Below are 17,377 nucleotides of genomic sequence, written 5' to 3'. Positions count from 1 at the left end.
AATACTCGTCTTGTATGTACTTGTAATGAATTTGATGGCACATTCGTTCTCTTTTGACAAAATTTTTGATGGCAATGTATCTCGTAAATCATTAGTCTAAAAAAAAGTGGATATAACTTTCAAAAATTTTTGATATTGGCTTGTTACAAGCGCATATTTCGTGAACCATCATTCCTAGAACCCTTACATGTACACCGATTGATTTCTCGCAGGACTGGGCAAGTCACAAATGCTACACGCCTGTTGTGCCGTGGCGCCTAGAGGTAATCCCCCTAGCTTAGCACATATTTTTTTTTTTCTTTTTGGGCTGTAGAATGGAATATACCTTGTTTATACTACCAGCATAGGCCTGAAAAGTCCCTTTATTCTTGCAGTCTAAACAAGGTCTAAACAAAAGAAGTAAGAGATTTGATACAGGGAACTATAACTACTAAGGTCTTATTGTCCCGAAATCTAAGAGAGAAGGGAGATAGGATAGGAAAAAGCCAGGCGTTCCGAGAAGGAACCTTATCCGTTCAGGATAAAATCAGGCCAGGGCGGAAATCGAACCCGCGACCTAGCGCTTACCCTTCAAGCTATTTCAACAGGTTTCTTTCGGGTGTTCTCGTGTTGACCCAGCACCTAAATGGGAAGTATTGAGTCTCTTCTCGCCCATCTGACGAGGGAAACACTATGGGATGGGCATGCTACGACACAGATCACATGTCTATTTCAACGGGTTTCTTTCTGGTGTTCTCGTGTTGACCCAGCACCTAAATGGGAAGTATTGTGTCTCTTCTCGCCCATCTGATGAGGGAAATACTATGGGATGGGCATGCTACGACACAGACCACATGCTTCTAATACCACTAATATTTTGTTCCATCATTGTTTCATCTTCAGGTGTGTATGTGTGTGGCAACACGAGTACAACATCAGGACTCACAGTGACCTTGTCTAGAGAAGGAGGAGGAGATTTCGCGTTGGAGGCCGGAGCTTTGGTTCTGGCAGATCAAGGTGTTTGTTGTATTGATGAGTTTGATAAGATGAGCGCCCAGCATCAGGTATGTGGCAAGATCAAAAGCCCTTTTTTCTTCTTTTTAGAATGGGATGCTATACACTGCCAAGGCAATGCGTGGTATTACTTCAAGGCAGTACACTCCCGCTTTTATTACAATGTCCATCCATCCCGTGGTATGCCTCTCATCAGATGGGTGAGAAGAGACACACTATGAGCGCCCAGCATCAGGTATGTGGCAAGATCAAAAGCCCTTTTTTCTTCTTTTTAGAATGGGATGCTATGTTACACTGCCAAGGCAATGCGTGGTATTACTTCAAGGCAGTACACTCCCGCATTTATTACAATTAAACAACTGCTACATTACTTAAGTGGTATGTGTCGTAGCATGCCCATCCCGTGGTATGCCTCTCATCAGATGGGTGAGAAGAGACACACTATTTCCCATTTAAGTGCTGTGTCAACACGAGAACACCAGAAAGTAACCCGTTGAAATATTTGCAATCGAAAAACGAGTACAATTTTTTGTCGATACCATTCGAACCTGGGACCTTCTGCATGGCAAACAAGCGCATTACCACTGGGCTACAAAATGGGGGTTGTACTAATAATTTCAGGCGCTCCTGGAAGCTATGGAACAGCAAAGTATTAGCATAGCCAAGGCCAGCGTGGTTTGTTCTCTACCGGCCCGCACGTCCGTGATAGCTGCTGCTAACCCAGTAGGGGGACATTATAACCGGGCCAAGACTGTGGCTGAGAACCTACGCATGGGACAAGCCCTGCTGTCACGATTTGACCTGGTGTTTATATTGCTTGATAATCCGGATGAGGTAAATGAGACCCCTGTAATGTTGTCTTTGTTTATTTGTTTGTTTGATTTTTTTTACATTGTTTTTTTTTTTTTTTTTTTTTTTTTTTTTTTTTTTTTAGCAGAATTGTATTTGTTTTTTTATCTAGTTAGAAAAATCGTTGTAATCTAACTTACCTCCTCTTAGAAGTTACAATAGTAACTTTGGAGGAGAAGTAAGTATGTTATGTACCTATTATTTTGAAATAAAGATTAAAAATTAAAGAGTTTTGATAGCGGGAACTGTAATTGCTAAGGTCTTATCGGCCCGAAAGCAAAGAGAGGAGCAAGACAGGATAGGATAAGATTTGAGAGGGAACTGTAACAACGGACGTCTTACTGTCCCGAAATCGAAGAGAGAAATAAGACAGGGGAGAAAGCCAGCCCTTCCGAGAACGAACCTTATCTGCTTAGGATAACATCCGCCCTGGGAGGGAATCGATCCCGCGACCTAGCGCTTACAAGCTACACGATCCCCAAATGAAGTGTGCCTGAAGACATAATATGATGTGTTCCAATCGACTCAACCTTCGCATGTAAAGTGTTTGTGCTAATTTCCAAGTAATTCCGCTTGTTTGCAGCACTTGGATACACTTCTGTCCGAACATGTGATGGCTTCCCTGTCTGGATTTCAATCAAATAGAAACCCGAGCCACAGTACTCAGTCTTTCACGGAGAATCCGAACTCGGTCCAGAGTGATATACCTTTGAGGTGAGATATTGTACTGGGAAGACTTACGTGATCAGTGATTATTATTTATTTTTTTCATTTACCTTATTTTAAAGATGAGTGTTTCCCTGCTGTTTTTTATTTCGTAGCAATGAAACAAGTGCTACATTAAACGCATGTGGTCTTGTATCGTATCATGTCCCTCGTCAGGCGGGCGAAAGGAGACACAATACTTCCCATTTAAGTGCCGGGTCAACACGAGAATAAAAGCGCATTACCACTGGGCTAACGGTGACGTTTTTTTTACTATTATTAAGTGCCCTAATAATTTATTTGTATTTTCATAATAAATAATCTATTAATTGCAGTGAAAGACTTAAACCAGGGCCGGGCGAAGAGTTACCTCTCATACCTGCTCCATTACTTCACAAGTACCTCGCCTACGCCAGGAAATATGTGTCCAAGCCTGAACTTTCCACCGAGGCAGCTTTACTTCTGCAGGTAAGCTTCCAAGTGTTATTAAATTTTTTTGTCCTTTACTTACCATTTGGAAGGTGTACATGACTAAGTACAACCTGCACCACCATAACCCTTCAGTTTAAAGGCCCGTTCTCAGTTGTGAGATCCTGAATAACGGCCGAACCGTACGATTTGGAAACGGGGCTTAGACTAGTTTAGAGGCGTTTTTGAGCTAAATAAATTATCCAATATCTGTGTTGAGTTTGAGCATGTTTTTTGTTGCAGGAATTCTATCTAAACTTGAGGAAGCACCATCATAGTGTGGACGCTACACCTGTAACAACCAGACAGCTGGAATCTCTAGTCCGACTAACTCAGGTTAGTTTTGAAGATGAAATACCCACATATCATCTATATTCATCCGTCTTCGAAATATTTCATTTAGCGAGCATGGCAAAATAGACAAGTGGTATTAAAAAAAAAAAAAAAAATGCATCCACAAGTGCAGCCTAGTTTGCTTAGAAGGTAGCGCGTTGCAAGCACTAGGTTGAGGCCTGCCCAGGGCGTAGTACATTATCCTGACTGATTATACTGACGAGGTTTGTTTTCAGATCGGCTGGTTTTCTCCTATTCTGTCCTCTTTCGCTCTTCGATTCCGGACAGTAAGAAAAGACCTTCGTTGTGTTCAGTTCCCTTTATATCTCTCTTGCCTTATCAACAGAACGCTGAAAACCATTTGGTTGCAAAGTTATAACAAGGTATCCAAAAATTTGAGTAAAAGTGGTGCAAAGTCACCTCAGTTTACGGTAAGTAACCAAGAATTCGATCTACAAAATAGGACTTCGAATATCGTAGTTCTTTTATACTGTTCAAGAACAGGCTGGATTTCTCCTACATTTATGTGTACTTCTTTCTCCTACAGAAATCCGAAGAAACCGCACTGAGGAAGAGTAGTGCAGCCGCCAACATGTGCACCCTCTTCATTGATACTGTGAGCATTGTGAATAATAAGAACAACTCCATTTCAAGCAAGGGGAGCGGACATTTGGGTATTGAGTTCAAAACGCAGGACTATTATGCTATTCAGGTAATATAAGAATAAATGGTGTTATTTATGCTGCTCGAATGGGACTAAAGAGTCCCTTTACACCAGCAGTGGACTACTAATATTACTGTGATCTAATTTTCAAACAATGTTGATAAAATTCCATATCTCTTCCGACATTGAATCAGCGCGCAGCGCCCTTCTGATTACCAGGAGAGAGAGTCTTAACCATTAATTCACCGACGGGCTTTTGTTGTTTTTTTTTCAAATGTCAAGGAACTTGACCCCTAGGCCATTCTCCCTCTTGCGTCCCAATATCTTTCTACAAGGTCAGCACTGGGGTAGGTTCTTTAGATGATCACCGTCCATAGATGTGTTTCACAGAGGTTTAAAATGAGTTGAAATGATGGCAGTTTTTTTTTTTTTTTTTCTCATTTGTTTTTCAAAGAGTTTTAAAATGATTTGAAATGTTGGAATTTTTTTTTTTTTTTTTTTTCTCATTTTAATCAAACATTCTCCGAGCATTATCGCTCGGACTGGTTCCTATCGGTCAACATGAGATCGTAGAACCGGGGCGGGGGTTAACTTGAACTTATGTTCCAGGATATTCAAGCAGAGCCGAACCTCTTCAAACTCCTAGTCAACTCGCTATGTCCCTCCATATTTGGACATGAAATGGTGAAAGCCGGCCTACTCCTAGCTTTGTTTGGAGGGTGTCATTCGACCAATGGCAGTCGGGGGGATGCCCATGTGTTGATAGTGGGTGACCCAGGACTGGGCAAGTCACAAATGCTACACGCCTGTTGTGCCGTGGCGCCTAGAGGTAATCCCCCTAGCCTAGCACATATTTTTTTTTTCTTTTTGGGCTGTAGAATGGAATGACCCAGGACTGGGCAAGTCACAAATGCTACACGCCTGTTGTGCCGTGGCGCCTAGAGGTAATCCCCCTAGCCTAGCACATATTTTTTTTTTCTTTTTGGGCTGTAGAATGGAATGACCCAGGACTGGGCAAGTCACAAATGCTACACGCCTGTTGTGCCGTGGCGCCTAGAGGTAATCCCCCTAGCTTAGCACATAAGACACACACACGGACCAATGGCTGAAACTTTGGATTTAGGCTCTAGGGACCTCAAAACGTGTTTTGACACTAAAATCTGGCCATCGAAAATTTGACCCGATTACATTACTTTCCTTCCTATAGGATAAGGAAAGTAAAAACTGGACTATTCCTTTAAATTTCCAGGCCAAGAAGTTCATTTCGGTTCTGCAGAAAAAGGCCGAAGTTCAGTCCAGATCAGTGTTCACGGTAACAGAACTCAAACAGCTAGCGACCTCTGCCAATATTAGTGTGGATAATTTCTTCACATTTCTCACCTCCCTTAATGATCAAGGCTTTCTACTGAAGAAGGGAAAACAGCTGTACCAGCTAATGTCTGTTGACTACTGACGTCAAAACGGTGAGTACTCAAATTCATTTCGAAGTAGTCAGCTCCAGTTATTATTATTATCAAGTTTCCATTTACAACATAACAACATCAGAACATACAAAATTCGTATAAATGGTATACCCATCCTTAAAAGCAGAGCTTGTGCCACGGGTGGGGAGTTCATTTATAATAGTTATGTAGTTGTCATTCCTATAGGATAAGGAAAGTAAAAACTGGACTATTCCTTTAAATTTCCAGGCCAAGAAGTTCATTTCGGTTCTGCAGAAAAAGGCCGAGGTTCAGTCCAGATCAGTGTTCACGGTAACAGAACTCAAACAGCTAGCAACCTCTGCCAATATTAGCGTGGATAATTTCTTCACATTTCTCACCTCCCTTAATGATCAAGGCTTTCTACTGAAGAAGGGAAAACAACTATACCAGCTAATGTCTGTTGACTACTGACGTCAAAACGGTGAGTACTCAAACTCATTTCGTAGTAGTCAGCTCCAATGGCGTAGTGGTCACTGCACTCGCCTTCCACCCGGAAGACCCGAGTTCGATTCCGGGCGGGTCAAAAAAATTGTATCATGCAAATGATTGGTTCCGTGACTGGTTGTTGCGGGGCCCACTCAGCCTCGTGAGGAAAATGAGTAGCTTTGTATAATATAAATGCCCATAGCGATCGGTGCCAGCATGTAATGGTAGTTAAACATATGACGTTGCTTAACTTTGGTGATCCTGGGGAACGTCCATCATAAAAGTTAGCTGTAAAAATGAACTTTTTTTGCGTCACTGTACAACTGCTAACGTTTTCCCAGATAGTCACCCATCCAGATACCAACCACGCCCAACGTTCCTTAACCTCAGTGAACCATTGGGAACTAATGCATTCAGCATGCTATCACCGCTGGGTAAATCTGAACAAGACTTCGAAAATATCTATTCTTTAGTCACGAGCCGCTTTTGTTTATTGATTTCCATGGCAACGTGATATTGTTTACCTAAAAACTCTAACCCTATCCTATCCTCCAGAAGTTTTCATGTTTGGTGTTTTAATTGTAGTGCAACCAAGTCGCTTTTATTTTAGAATCATCTCGTCTTTACAATAACGATTTATTAATTTGAACTAAAATTACCTGAACTTAAATGTATTTATTTCTTAAATGTATTTGGACCTTCAAAAATCATTGGAAAAAATCACTAGAAAAGATTTCGGGACGAAATTTTGGACAGTGTATTTCAATTTCCATTTCTCAACTTGTTCTAAACTGACAGTCTAAATAAAGCACTACTTATACTCAACTTTCTCTTGCCAATTTGACTGTATAATTGCCAGCCTAAATAACTTGGTTGATAGCGCGCCTGCCTTGTAAGCGCTAGGCCGCGGGTTCGATTCCCGCCCAGGGCGGATCTTATCCTGAACGGATAATGTTCGTTTTCGGAACGGCTGGCTTTCTCCTATCCTGTCTTTTTGTCTCTTCGATTTCGGGACGATAAGACCTTAGTACTTACCTAATACAGTTCCCTCTGTCAATCCTCTTAAAAAAATGACTGTACCTATGTATAATCTTTTAGTGTTTTAATTTCATTTTAAACTCGTATTCCTTTAATTTTCCAATTTCAAAGTGATTATTGAACGTTTTATTATTTTTTTTTTTTTTGAACTCCTATCGTGAGAATGCGTGTTCCCCATACTATCGACAAGAACACATTGACCGTGTATGCGCCACCTGAGCGTATTACCCTATCTGATGATGAATATCATTCTGACTCTGATGATGTGGAAGAAGAGGAAATAGAGGAGGAAGAAGAAGAAGAAGAAGATGAAAAGCTACTGGGTAGAGATCGAAACATTGACATAGACTTCTTAGCTGTTTTTTTTTTCAACAATACTTTCTTTAAGTATTTTATTTTTGAACGTTTTAAATACAATAACTCGCAGGTATCATAATAACTTCAACAATAGAGACAAAAAAAAGGGGGCCATTTATAAACCTAAATATAAGTTTGGTACATCAAATGTATTGTACCATGTTAAACCCATAAAATACACGACGAGACCCTGTTTAGACTGCTGGGGTAAAGGGACTTTTTAGTCTCATTCGAGCAGGATAAACAAGGTATATTCTATTCTAATCAAGATATTTTAATAGGAATAGATTCGTAGAAGCTTAACCCATCCTTTAGGGCCGTTTGCCATACTGACTTTTAACTGTGTTAATTCGTTAGCAAGAAAAAAATTTTTCTCTAAAAATTCATAAAGAGAGAGAGAGAAAATGAAAAAAAAAAAAAAAAAAAAAAAAAACATATTTCTTTTACGATGTGTGACATCTCCTAAGCCTAAGCTATTTGATAAGTTATTGGAGAAAGAAAGTCGTCTGAAAGCAGAACATTTGTACGGTTTCTACCCGTAGAATAGAATATCGGGATAGAATCCTATCCTCGTTTCTACCTGAATAGAAGCCTATTTTGGTTACTTGCGTAAGTAAAAAGACATTTGATTAATTCCCTCCTCTCTACCAGGAGATGGCGAGTTGAAGGAAAGGAAGGAGCAGGATGAAGAGGAGGAATATGATGATGAGGAAGAGGAGGAGGAAGTGGTAGAAGAATCAGAAGGGGAGAATTTGATCGACGCGTGTGACAAGAATTGGGATTTGGATCGGGTGCCCTTGCTCTCTGAACTTGTTATTCTAACCATTGCCAACAATTTTCAGCAATTCCAAGGTAGGTGTAATCCAGCCTAGTTAACAAGTTTCCATTTATATTTGATCGACAAAAAACTCAGAACATACATTTTTCTTATAAATGCTATACCCATCCGTATAAGCAGAGCTTGTGCCACGGATGGGGAAGCAGAGCCTGTGTCACGGATGGGGAAAAAAGTAGCTTGCATGGTAGCGCGTCTGAATTGTAACCGCTAGGCTACGGGTTCGATTCCCTCCCCGGACTGATTTTATCCTGATGAGATTAATGTTCGTTCTCAGAACGGCTGGCTTTCTCCTATCCTGTCTTCCTTCTTTCTCTCTTCGATTTCGGGACGATAAGACCTTGGTAGTTACAGCTAAGATCCCTCTGTCAAACCTCTTTAAAAAATCATTTGTTCAAACCCACAGGAGTACCACTAGACGCTACGCTGACTCCAGAAGATTGGAACATACTACTTGAAGAACTGCCTTTGGATCTACCCTTGGAACTGAGTGTGCCCTTGATTCCAGACTCTTACTACTGGAAAAGGGCGTGCATACACAAATGGAAAGTAAGTACATTAATTAACAAGTTTCCATTTATATTTGATCGACAAAAAACTCGGAACAAACCAAACAAACATAACCTATCTGCATACCATATGGACATGATCTACCCTTGGAACTGAGTGTGCCCTTAATTCCAGACTCTTACTACTGGAAAAGGGCGTGCATACACAAATGGAAAGTAAGTACATCAATTAATTAACAAGTTTCCATTTATATTTGATCGACAAAAAACTCAGAACAAACCAAACAAACATAACCTATCTGCATACCATATGGACAGTTTGGGGCCGAAACTCAGAACATACATTTTTCTTATAAATGGTATACCCATCCGTATAAGCAGAGCTTGTGCCCAGCCGTTCGGAAAACGAACATTATCCGAGTATAAAATTCGCCCCGGGCGGGAATCGAACCCGCGGCCTAACGCTTACAAGGTATTGGGTATTTATTTAGGGAAGAGAGGAAGGCAAGGAAACTATGGTGAACGCAGAAGCGCTACCAACCAAGCTAACTAGGCTGGCGTTCAAAGGTAAAACTAAGAGACAAATGTTATTTACTTTTCCTTCGCCTTAGGTCCTCGGACCATCAAGTACCTTTTGTAGAGTGGAGATATTAGCCAGCCGAAATGGCTTGGAGGGTAGCGCGTCTGCCTTGTAAGCGCTAGGTCCCGAGTTCGACTCGCGCCCGGGACGAACTTTAATCCCAAACAAATTCGGTTCGTTGTCGGAACGGCTGACTTTTTCTGTCCAGTCCTCTTTTTTTTTTTTTATATTATTAATATTTTTTTTTTTTTTACACTGTGGCTGGGGGACTTAAACAGGGAGCATACCAGCCTAAATTTCCCTTGCTAAAGAAATAGCAAACGTTGAGTGCGAAGGGCATCCACTCTTAAAGTTAGGGCTGATTGAGAGGCTGACGAAAAATGCTGACCCTGTCTGTACACGGGAAAAGGCGAAGAAGAAGATAAGTAGGTGGACTTTATAGTCTGTATAACGGGTTCGAATCCCGAATATATATTTTTCTGTAACAAATTACGGGGCGCGGAGGTACCCACTGATAACAGCAAGTCAATTTTATTTTTCACAGGCCCGGGCTAAATGTGAGCTTAGAGAGGAGGCTAGTAAGCAAGATGCCCAGGACGTGATAGATATCATGAAGTGGAGCCTGATAGATACTTCGCTGAATGGAGGGGGAGGCATTGACTTCACGAGATCTCAGCATGGTTCCGGCTTCAGTTCCAAGAGTAACGTGAGTTTCGGTTTTTATCTAGCTGAATATTTCTAACCTGCCTTGGTAGCGTAGTGGTTAAGACACTCGCCTGGTAAATAGGAGGGCGCGGGTTCGAACCCAGCCGAGGCATGGAATTTTATCCTCATTCATTTGAGAAATTGACCACATAATAATGGAGGTCTAAGGGTTAGGTGCCTAGCAGTTACCTTCCAATCAAGAGTCTATTATGAATATTTCTGAATTATTCATTTTGGTCAGTTTGGGTCAGGCTGGTTTTGAATGCAAATAGAAAATCTGAAGAGCTAGGTCGCGGGTTCTATTCCTGCCCGGTAAGGAACCAAGTTTCACAGTTCTTAACTTAAGTGGTTCCATGCCCGAAAAAATAATTTCGTTTTCAGGTGTTCGAAGAACGTTGTTGTTGTTTTAGCGGCTTTAGCTTTCGCCGAATGGCAATAGCAGAATAAAGATATCTTTTTGTATCTGCTATACACCGGGGTGATGGTCTCTAGCTCTAGCCATGTTGAATTGGCTGGCTCGTCCTGAACCGCAGTCAACCATTGTGAGGACTTGTGCTTGGTCTTTAAAAGCAGAGAGAACCCTTTGAAGAACTGCCAGCTAGTTAGGCTGGTTAGGGTTAGCTGTTCTCCTCCCTGTTTATAGTCCCACAGCCAGACGCTATCTGAAAAGGAGCACGCCTCGGTTGTAAGCGCTAGGTCGGAGTTCGATTCCCGCCTGAGTCGAACTTTAGATATTTCCCCCTTACTTTAACTGTTAAGGTTCGTTCTTGGAACGACTGGCTTTCTCCTATCGACCTATCCTGTCCTCCTTCTCTCTTCGATTTTGGGACTATAAGACCTCCATTGTTACACTTCCCTCTGACATAGCGCTTAGAGAAGAAGAAGAAGGAAAAAAAACTTACAGAGAGTTCATTTTTACTATTTACAGAAGACTACGTCAAGAGATTGGTCATAGGCCAGCTGCTTATTGAAGAAGTGGCTACGGACGATGGACGTGTAGAGTTTAGCTATGTAGATCTCAGTCTTATTCTACCGGAGCTGACAGCATTAGAGGTAGGTAATGAATAAGCGAGCTAGATAAGTCTATAAACGTAATCGTAATATGGTTGTAGAGTTCTCCTGTGAGGTCATCGTCAATTTGGTAGGAAAACTCAACAGAGCGGAGAGCTCTTGCTCTCAGATTAATTCATGAAAGACTGACATAAAATTATAATATCTGGAGCGCTACATGGTCTAAAACAGTGGTTCCCAACTGGTGGTCCGCGGACCACTAGGTGGTCCGCCGGCAGGTTTCAGGTGGTCCGCGAAGCCGTTCAATATATATAATATGGACATTTTGGGGCCGCCAAATGTAGGTAATATACTAAAAATATCTGCAAAGCTTGCAGATGCGCCAGCTTCCAAGGTCCCTAGGCTGGCTAGATCATCAATTTGAACTCTCCTCTACCTTTCGATCTTATTTATTAACTAGCTGAATTCCGTCGCTTCGCTCCGGAATCCCGCTAGTTCATCCCGAGGCATGGCCAAACTTGTGGAAAAGGCATGGCCGAACTTGTAGTTATCAAACTAAAAACATAAACGAAACTCAAATATTAGGCGAGCGAGGAAAAGTTTTCTATCCCGCAGTCTCTGCACTCTGTGTATTTCTTATGGAGATTTCAGCGATCAAAAATTGATCATATCTCAGGATCGGTTTAGATTTTCGCAAAATCCTTTCTTATTGCACACCTAGACCATAAAAGGAATATGCCTACCAAATTTCAGCTTTCTAGGTGTTGTGGTTCTCGAGATGGAGCGATCAGTGTGTGAACTATGAAATGTGAAATGTGAATGAGTGAATGGATCTTGTTCTTATAATATAAGAAAGATTATTATTCAATCAAAAAATTTGATTAATTCTTATATTATTTTTATTAGTATTAATTAATTTATTCTTCAGAAATTCACCTGCTACCATCATGAGAACTCTTGGAAGCGAATGTACTTGGAATATGCGTGCCAACATTTTATCGAACACATCAAGCCTTCTCAAGTTGTGGAATTTGAGATCAAATTACTCACACAACTTTGTGGTAAGTTCCGGAATCTTACTGTACTCGTCCGTAAGAACAAACCAAGTTTCACAGTTCTTAACTTAAGTGGTTCCATGCCCGAAAAAATAATTTCGTTTTCAGGTGTTCGAAGAACGTTGTTGTTGTTGTTCTAGCGGCTTTAGCTTTCGCCGAATGGCAATAGCAGAATAAAGACTTTCTTGGCAAAGTTACAACTTTGGGTCCTGGTTCTGGTGTGAAGATCACACGACTTTCTATTACATTACGGTATCTTCTGTTTGACGCACAGGGTGCATCGATGTCGTATAACAGATGAGATGTGCGAGGACTTATGGAGCACTCTGACGTACTATGTACCGCTTGAGGAGTTGCATTTCAATCATTGCGCACTGGGCGATGTGTCTGCTATTGAAATCGCAACCATTGTGATCGCCGAGAACAATTTGACGCATCTGGATCTCACGGATAACCAGATAGGTAAAAACATTGTGTTGGTGTTGGTGTGTGTTGTTGTTGGTGTGTGCTGTTGTACTTTTTGTAGCGGTGTAGCTGCACCGAGGGGGTTGAGGGTCTCTAGACTTTCTAGCCGAGATTACTTGGCCCGTCCCGAACCGCATTCAACCACCATGAGGACCTATGCTCTTCCTTTGAAGCATGATAAAGATAAAACCCTTTGTAACCTCCAGCTAGCGAGGAGGGTAGCTTTGCCTGTCTTATAGGAGCTGAGTCACGGGTTAGAATTCCGCCCGGGGCAAACTTTTTCCTAAACAGATTATTCGTTCTCGGAACATCTGACTTTCTCCTATCCTGTCCTCCTCTCTTCGATTTTGGGACGATGAAACCTTCGTTGTTCCCTCTATCAAACCTCTTGAATATAGAAAGTAAAAATAATATAATAATAATAATTAAAACCTATTTAACTTCGTAATATGGTTGTAGAGTTCTCCTGTGAGGTCATCGTCAATTTGGTAGGAAAACTCAACAGAGCGGAGAGCTCTTGCTCTCAGATTTATTCATGAAAGACTGACATAAAATTATAATATCTGGAGCGCTACATGGTCTAAAAGAAGAAGAAAAAAAATGAGTGTTCAAACGCCGTTTTTATTTCCAAGCTATAAAACAACTGCTACATCAGACTCGTGTAGTCTGTGTGCCTGTGTGGGAAGTCTAGAAGAGACACAAATTGATCAAACTTTATTTACATAAATCATATACGTACATGTATTCAACTCCACAGTGACCTATTTACTAAAAAAAAATGTGAAAGTATCTATAATATAGTGCACTCTGAAGACTAAAATAAGTGAGCAATGTTGAGGTAACATTAATGTATAGTAGGTAAGTGGTTAAAATGACAGTTACTTACACAGCAGAGGTTGCAAGCTGCACAGGGTTTGGATGTTTTCTCAAACTCCTTGCCAGATGGAGAGGCAGTATTTACAAGCTAGTATGGCCTGACTTGATGGCTTATCTTACTCTTTATTATGCTTTGAATCTAACATACAGATATCAGTTGAACCCAGAGCAGAAGAAAACATTTGAAAGCATAGTGGAGTACTGTGATACTTACAGTAACCTCATACCTTTATCCTTTGTGCTTGGTTTTTACATTTCTATTATTATGACAAGATGGTGGGATCAATATAATAATATCCCATGGCCAGATGCAATGGCTGTTTATGTCAGTTCTCAAGTGCATGGGCAAGATGAACGAGGCAGAATGATGAGACGTACCATTATGAGATATGTTTGTGTTTGCATTACTATGGTCCTTGCTAATATCAGTCCAAGAGTGAAGAAAAGATTTCCATCTCTAGATCATTTTGTTGAAGTTGGTTTACTGCTGGAAAATGAAAAGAATATTATTTCAGCTATAAATGACAAATTTCCAGGCCCTCCCAAGCATTGGATGCCTATTGTATGGGCAGCATCCGTTGTTACAAGAGCAAGGAAAGAAGGCAGGGTGCGAGATGACTTCAGTGTAAAATCTATCATTGATGAGTTGAATAGAATACGGGGGCAATGTGGTAAACTTCTTAGTTATGATACAGTAAGTGTACCACTTGTATATACTCAGGTAGTAACTCTGGCTGTGTACTCATTCCTTATTACTACTATCATGGGAAGACAGTGGCTTGATGTACCAGCAGAAAGTGATACATCTCATCCACTAAGAATACATAACAACTACATTGACCTCTATTTCCCAATTTTTACTATATTGCAGTTTTTCTTCTACATGGGGTGGCTCAAAGTAGCTGAAGTTTTAATAAACCCATTTGGGGATGATGATGAAGATTTTGAAGTGAACTGGATGATTGATAGAAACATTCAAGTTTCTTATCTGATAGTAGATGGTATGCATCATGAACATCCAGATCTTGTAAGAGACCAGTACTGGGATGATGTGTTTCCATCAGAACTACCTTATACTTCAGCAGCAGAACCTTTCAGAGAAAAAATACCTCAACCCTCAACTGCAAACATTGCTGTGGATGCATGTCAAGTAGAATATACCAATCCTACTTCTGTCAAAGTTGAAGGTAGCAATAACCCTAACTATGCTTTGTTACAAGAAGATAGTCAGAGTGAAAATGACCGAAATTTCATCATAGGCTCTGTGTCTAGTAAGTTGCCACGGAGAGAAAGAGAAAAATCAATATCTTGTGATTCTACTAGCAGCATGAACACTCTGGGAATGGGGAGCATAGCTAATTCTCTAAATAAAATAAGTGGAGGGTCCATGCAGACTTTGAGAAAAATATTTTCTGGTTCAAATGATAATAAGCTAACATGTGCAAATGATGGAGTAGCTATGAAACCAGCTTCTCAAAGTTCAGACAATTTAGCTAAAAGTGCTGGAACTAGTATGAGAATTACAGATCAAGTAATAGAAGAGTTAGATGAACAGATGACCATTACTGCATCAGGACGTCTTGAACCAAGAAGAGCTGCTCAGGACATCTTTTCTGAAGGTAACATCCCATCTTCATTGCCTATTGATGTTCCTACTAATCCAAATTCAGATTATCCCAGAAATCGTCCAGATTCGTCTGCTCGGTCGAGTGGCACTTATGCAGAAATATTTACTGGAGCCCCCACAACTCCCAATGAAGAAAATTTCGATCTTGGAGCATTTGACAATGATTTAATGAGCTCAGATGGTTCTAGCACAGTACATAGCTCCAGACGAAATTCTAGTACATTCAAAGATTCAGATGCTAAAGCTGCATTTGAAAGTCTAAAAAGAAGTAGACAGCAAGAGAAAATGAGTGTGAAATTGGTAAGAAGTATCAGTGCAGCTCCTTCTCACACAAGTGAACAAGATAAACCAGTGGAGGAGCCTGTAGAAGTAGTACCACCAGGAGAAGGTATAATAGCACAGGCTGAGTGATTGTTCAGTCCATAAATACCAAATACCTATTACACAATCTATAGATTGTACCTAAACATGTGACAATGACAACCTAAGATAACCCAGGGAGTTCAAAAGACATTTCATTATTATTACCAGAGGTTACATCAGCTAAGAAAGACCCTATGTTAAAGAAGTATATGTACATTGATCCCTTCTATTTAAGTTTCTGTATCCAGAGGTTACATCAGCTAAGAAAGACCCTATGTTAAAGAAGTATATGTACATTGATCCCTTCTATTTAAGTTTCTGTATTATTATTAATAATATTGCTTCTCAGATTCTGGTTGTGAATTCCTCAACAATGAAGGCTCCGCTCTGTACAAGCTTCAAAGTTCCAGTAATCACAGTTGTGTCCCCAACGCAGAAATCAAGTTCCCGTACAGCAATTTTGTTCTCAACATGGTTGCTACTCGAGATATTGCCAGTGGAGATGAAATTTGTATCAGTTACATGGACGAGGATCTATTGGAGAGAGGCAGAGAGAAGAGAAACAACTATCTAAGGTAGAACATTCTCATTATTACTTTTTTAATGGGTTTAACATCACTGTTATTCTTTATGCTCCTTAAATGCCCCTATGAACTCTTCAAACGTAAACTTCTGTCCTGTCTTGGAAGCTAGCAATGACATTGTTGGGAAATATTGGGATGCTAGAGGACAATGTTTAATAATGGTGATTCAACTGGTGTGTTTCATTTACTGATATTTTCTAGTACCTAACTACCTACTAGTTTCTGTATTCAACTAGGTAGAACATTCTCATTATTACTTTTTTAATGGGTTTAACATCACTGTTATTCTTTATGCTCCTTAAATGCCCCTATGAACTCTTCACACCTAAACTTCTGTCCTGTCTTGGAAGCTAGCAATGACATTGTTGGGATACAATCGTCTGCGAAGATACAGGATTCAACCTTAGGGTGGACATTAGCGACAATGTCGTTTATAGCTATAAGGAAGAGAGTGCAGCTGGAAAAAGAACCAAAAAAAAAAAAAAAAAAAAAAAAAAACATCGTTTGAAGTTACCTGTACAGTAGGATGCCTAGTACGAATTTGTTAATAAAATGAGAATGATCACTTCTAGACAGATAATATCAAGGTATTACGAGTATTATTTGTAATATTATTAACCACTAATTTCAAAGTAAAAAATACACACGTTGGATGGTATTTCCGTTGGGTTGTTGTTTGGGATCCGATAGAACTGAGCCGACTCGTACAACAAACTTTCTATTTTGATGCAGGTTTTGAATGAACAAATACACAAGTTGGATGATAAATTATTTTACATAATGTTATGTACCCACATATTTTATTACTTTTCATAAAAATTTCAGTACAACTTTCAGGTGTCTCATTTATACTCTCTCAAAATTGAGTCCAATGTTCTCACCTTTTGCCAACCTATTCAATTGAAATGTGCTCAATGCTCATACTGTGCAATCGAAATGTGTGCAACAAGGCTTAGGTCACAAATACCTAATACATCTGGCTTAGAAAAATTCTATTGAACCTGTTAGGTGGGTTTACATGTTCAAGCCAATCAGTCCGGGGAGGGAATCGAACCCGTAGCCTAGCGGTTACAATTCAGACGCGCTACCATGCAAGCTACTTTTTTCCCCATCCGTGACACAGGCTCTGCTTCCCCATCCGTGGCACAAGCTCTGCTTATACGGATGGGTATAGCATTTATAAGAAAAATGTATGTTCTGAGTTTTTTGTCGATCAAATATAAATACGAAAGAATGCATACTAACTCATTGACTGAGTAAATATAAATGGAAACTTGTTAACTAGGCTGGATTACACCTACCTTGGAATTGCTGAAAATCGAGCCTGTGTCACGGATGGGGAAAAAAGTAGCTTGCATGGTAGCGCGTCTGAATTGTAACCGCTAGGCTACGGGTTCGATTCCCTCCCCGGACTGATTTTATCCTGATGAGATTAATGTTCGTTCTCAGA

General features: G+C 40.4%; 2 protein-coding genes and 1 long non-coding RNA gene across 3 annotated transcripts in view; all 3 read left to right on the top strand.

The window, feature by feature from the left end:
* The window catches only part of LOC103521148 (DNA helicase MCM8), a gene marked incomplete in the record, with an annotated part of 12,586 nt that extends 2,507 nt beyond the window's left edge, over positions 1-10,079 (top strand). The window contains 7 exon segments of the mRNA XM_026829471.1: positions 213-263; positions 883-1,043; positions 1,615-1,827; positions 2,426-2,556; positions 2,883-3,015; positions 3,259-3,351; positions 9,786-10,079. Of these exon segments, the coding sequence (XP_026685272.1) occupies positions 213-263; positions 883-1,043; positions 1,615-1,827; positions 2,426-2,556; positions 2,883-3,015; positions 3,259-3,351; positions 9,786-9,983 (980 nt within the window).
* Positions 5,710-8,084, top strand: LOC113471848. The gene is made up of 2 exons (XR_003394398.1): positions 5,710-5,917; positions 7,969-8,084. It is a non-coding gene; the product is annotated as an uncharacterized LOC113471848 (long non-coding RNA).
* A 3,144-nt stretch (positions 10,080-13,223) lies between the features above and the next one.
* On the top strand, positions 13,224-15,489 carry LOC103519462 (bestrophin-4). Its single transcript, XM_008484584.3, has one exon. It carries the CDS (start codon positions 13,349-13,351, stop codon positions 15,389-15,391), a length of 2,043 nt encoding a protein of 680 aa, XP_008482806.1. The 5' UTR covers positions 13,224-13,348; the 3' UTR covers positions 15,392-15,489.
* Positions 15,490-17,377: the final 1,888 nt, after the last annotated feature.

Source organism: Diaphorina citri, unplaced genomic scaffold (genome assembly GCF_000475195.1).
Source record: "Diaphorina citri unplaced genomic scaffold, Diaci psyllid genome assembly version 1.1 scaffold4, whole genome shotgun sequence".
Lineage (NCBI taxonomy): Eukaryota > Metazoa > Arthropoda > Insecta > Hemiptera > Psyllidae > Diaphorina > Diaphorina citri.
Note: the sequence above shows the minus strand (reverse complement) of the source record. Positions and strands in the feature narration are given on the sequence as shown.

What these genes read in the sequence shown, in the direction of transcription:
- LOC103519462 (XM_008484584.3), top strand. Translation starts at nt 13,349, where the DNA reads ATGACAGTTACTTACACAGCAGAGGTTGCAAGCTGCACAGGGTTTGGA.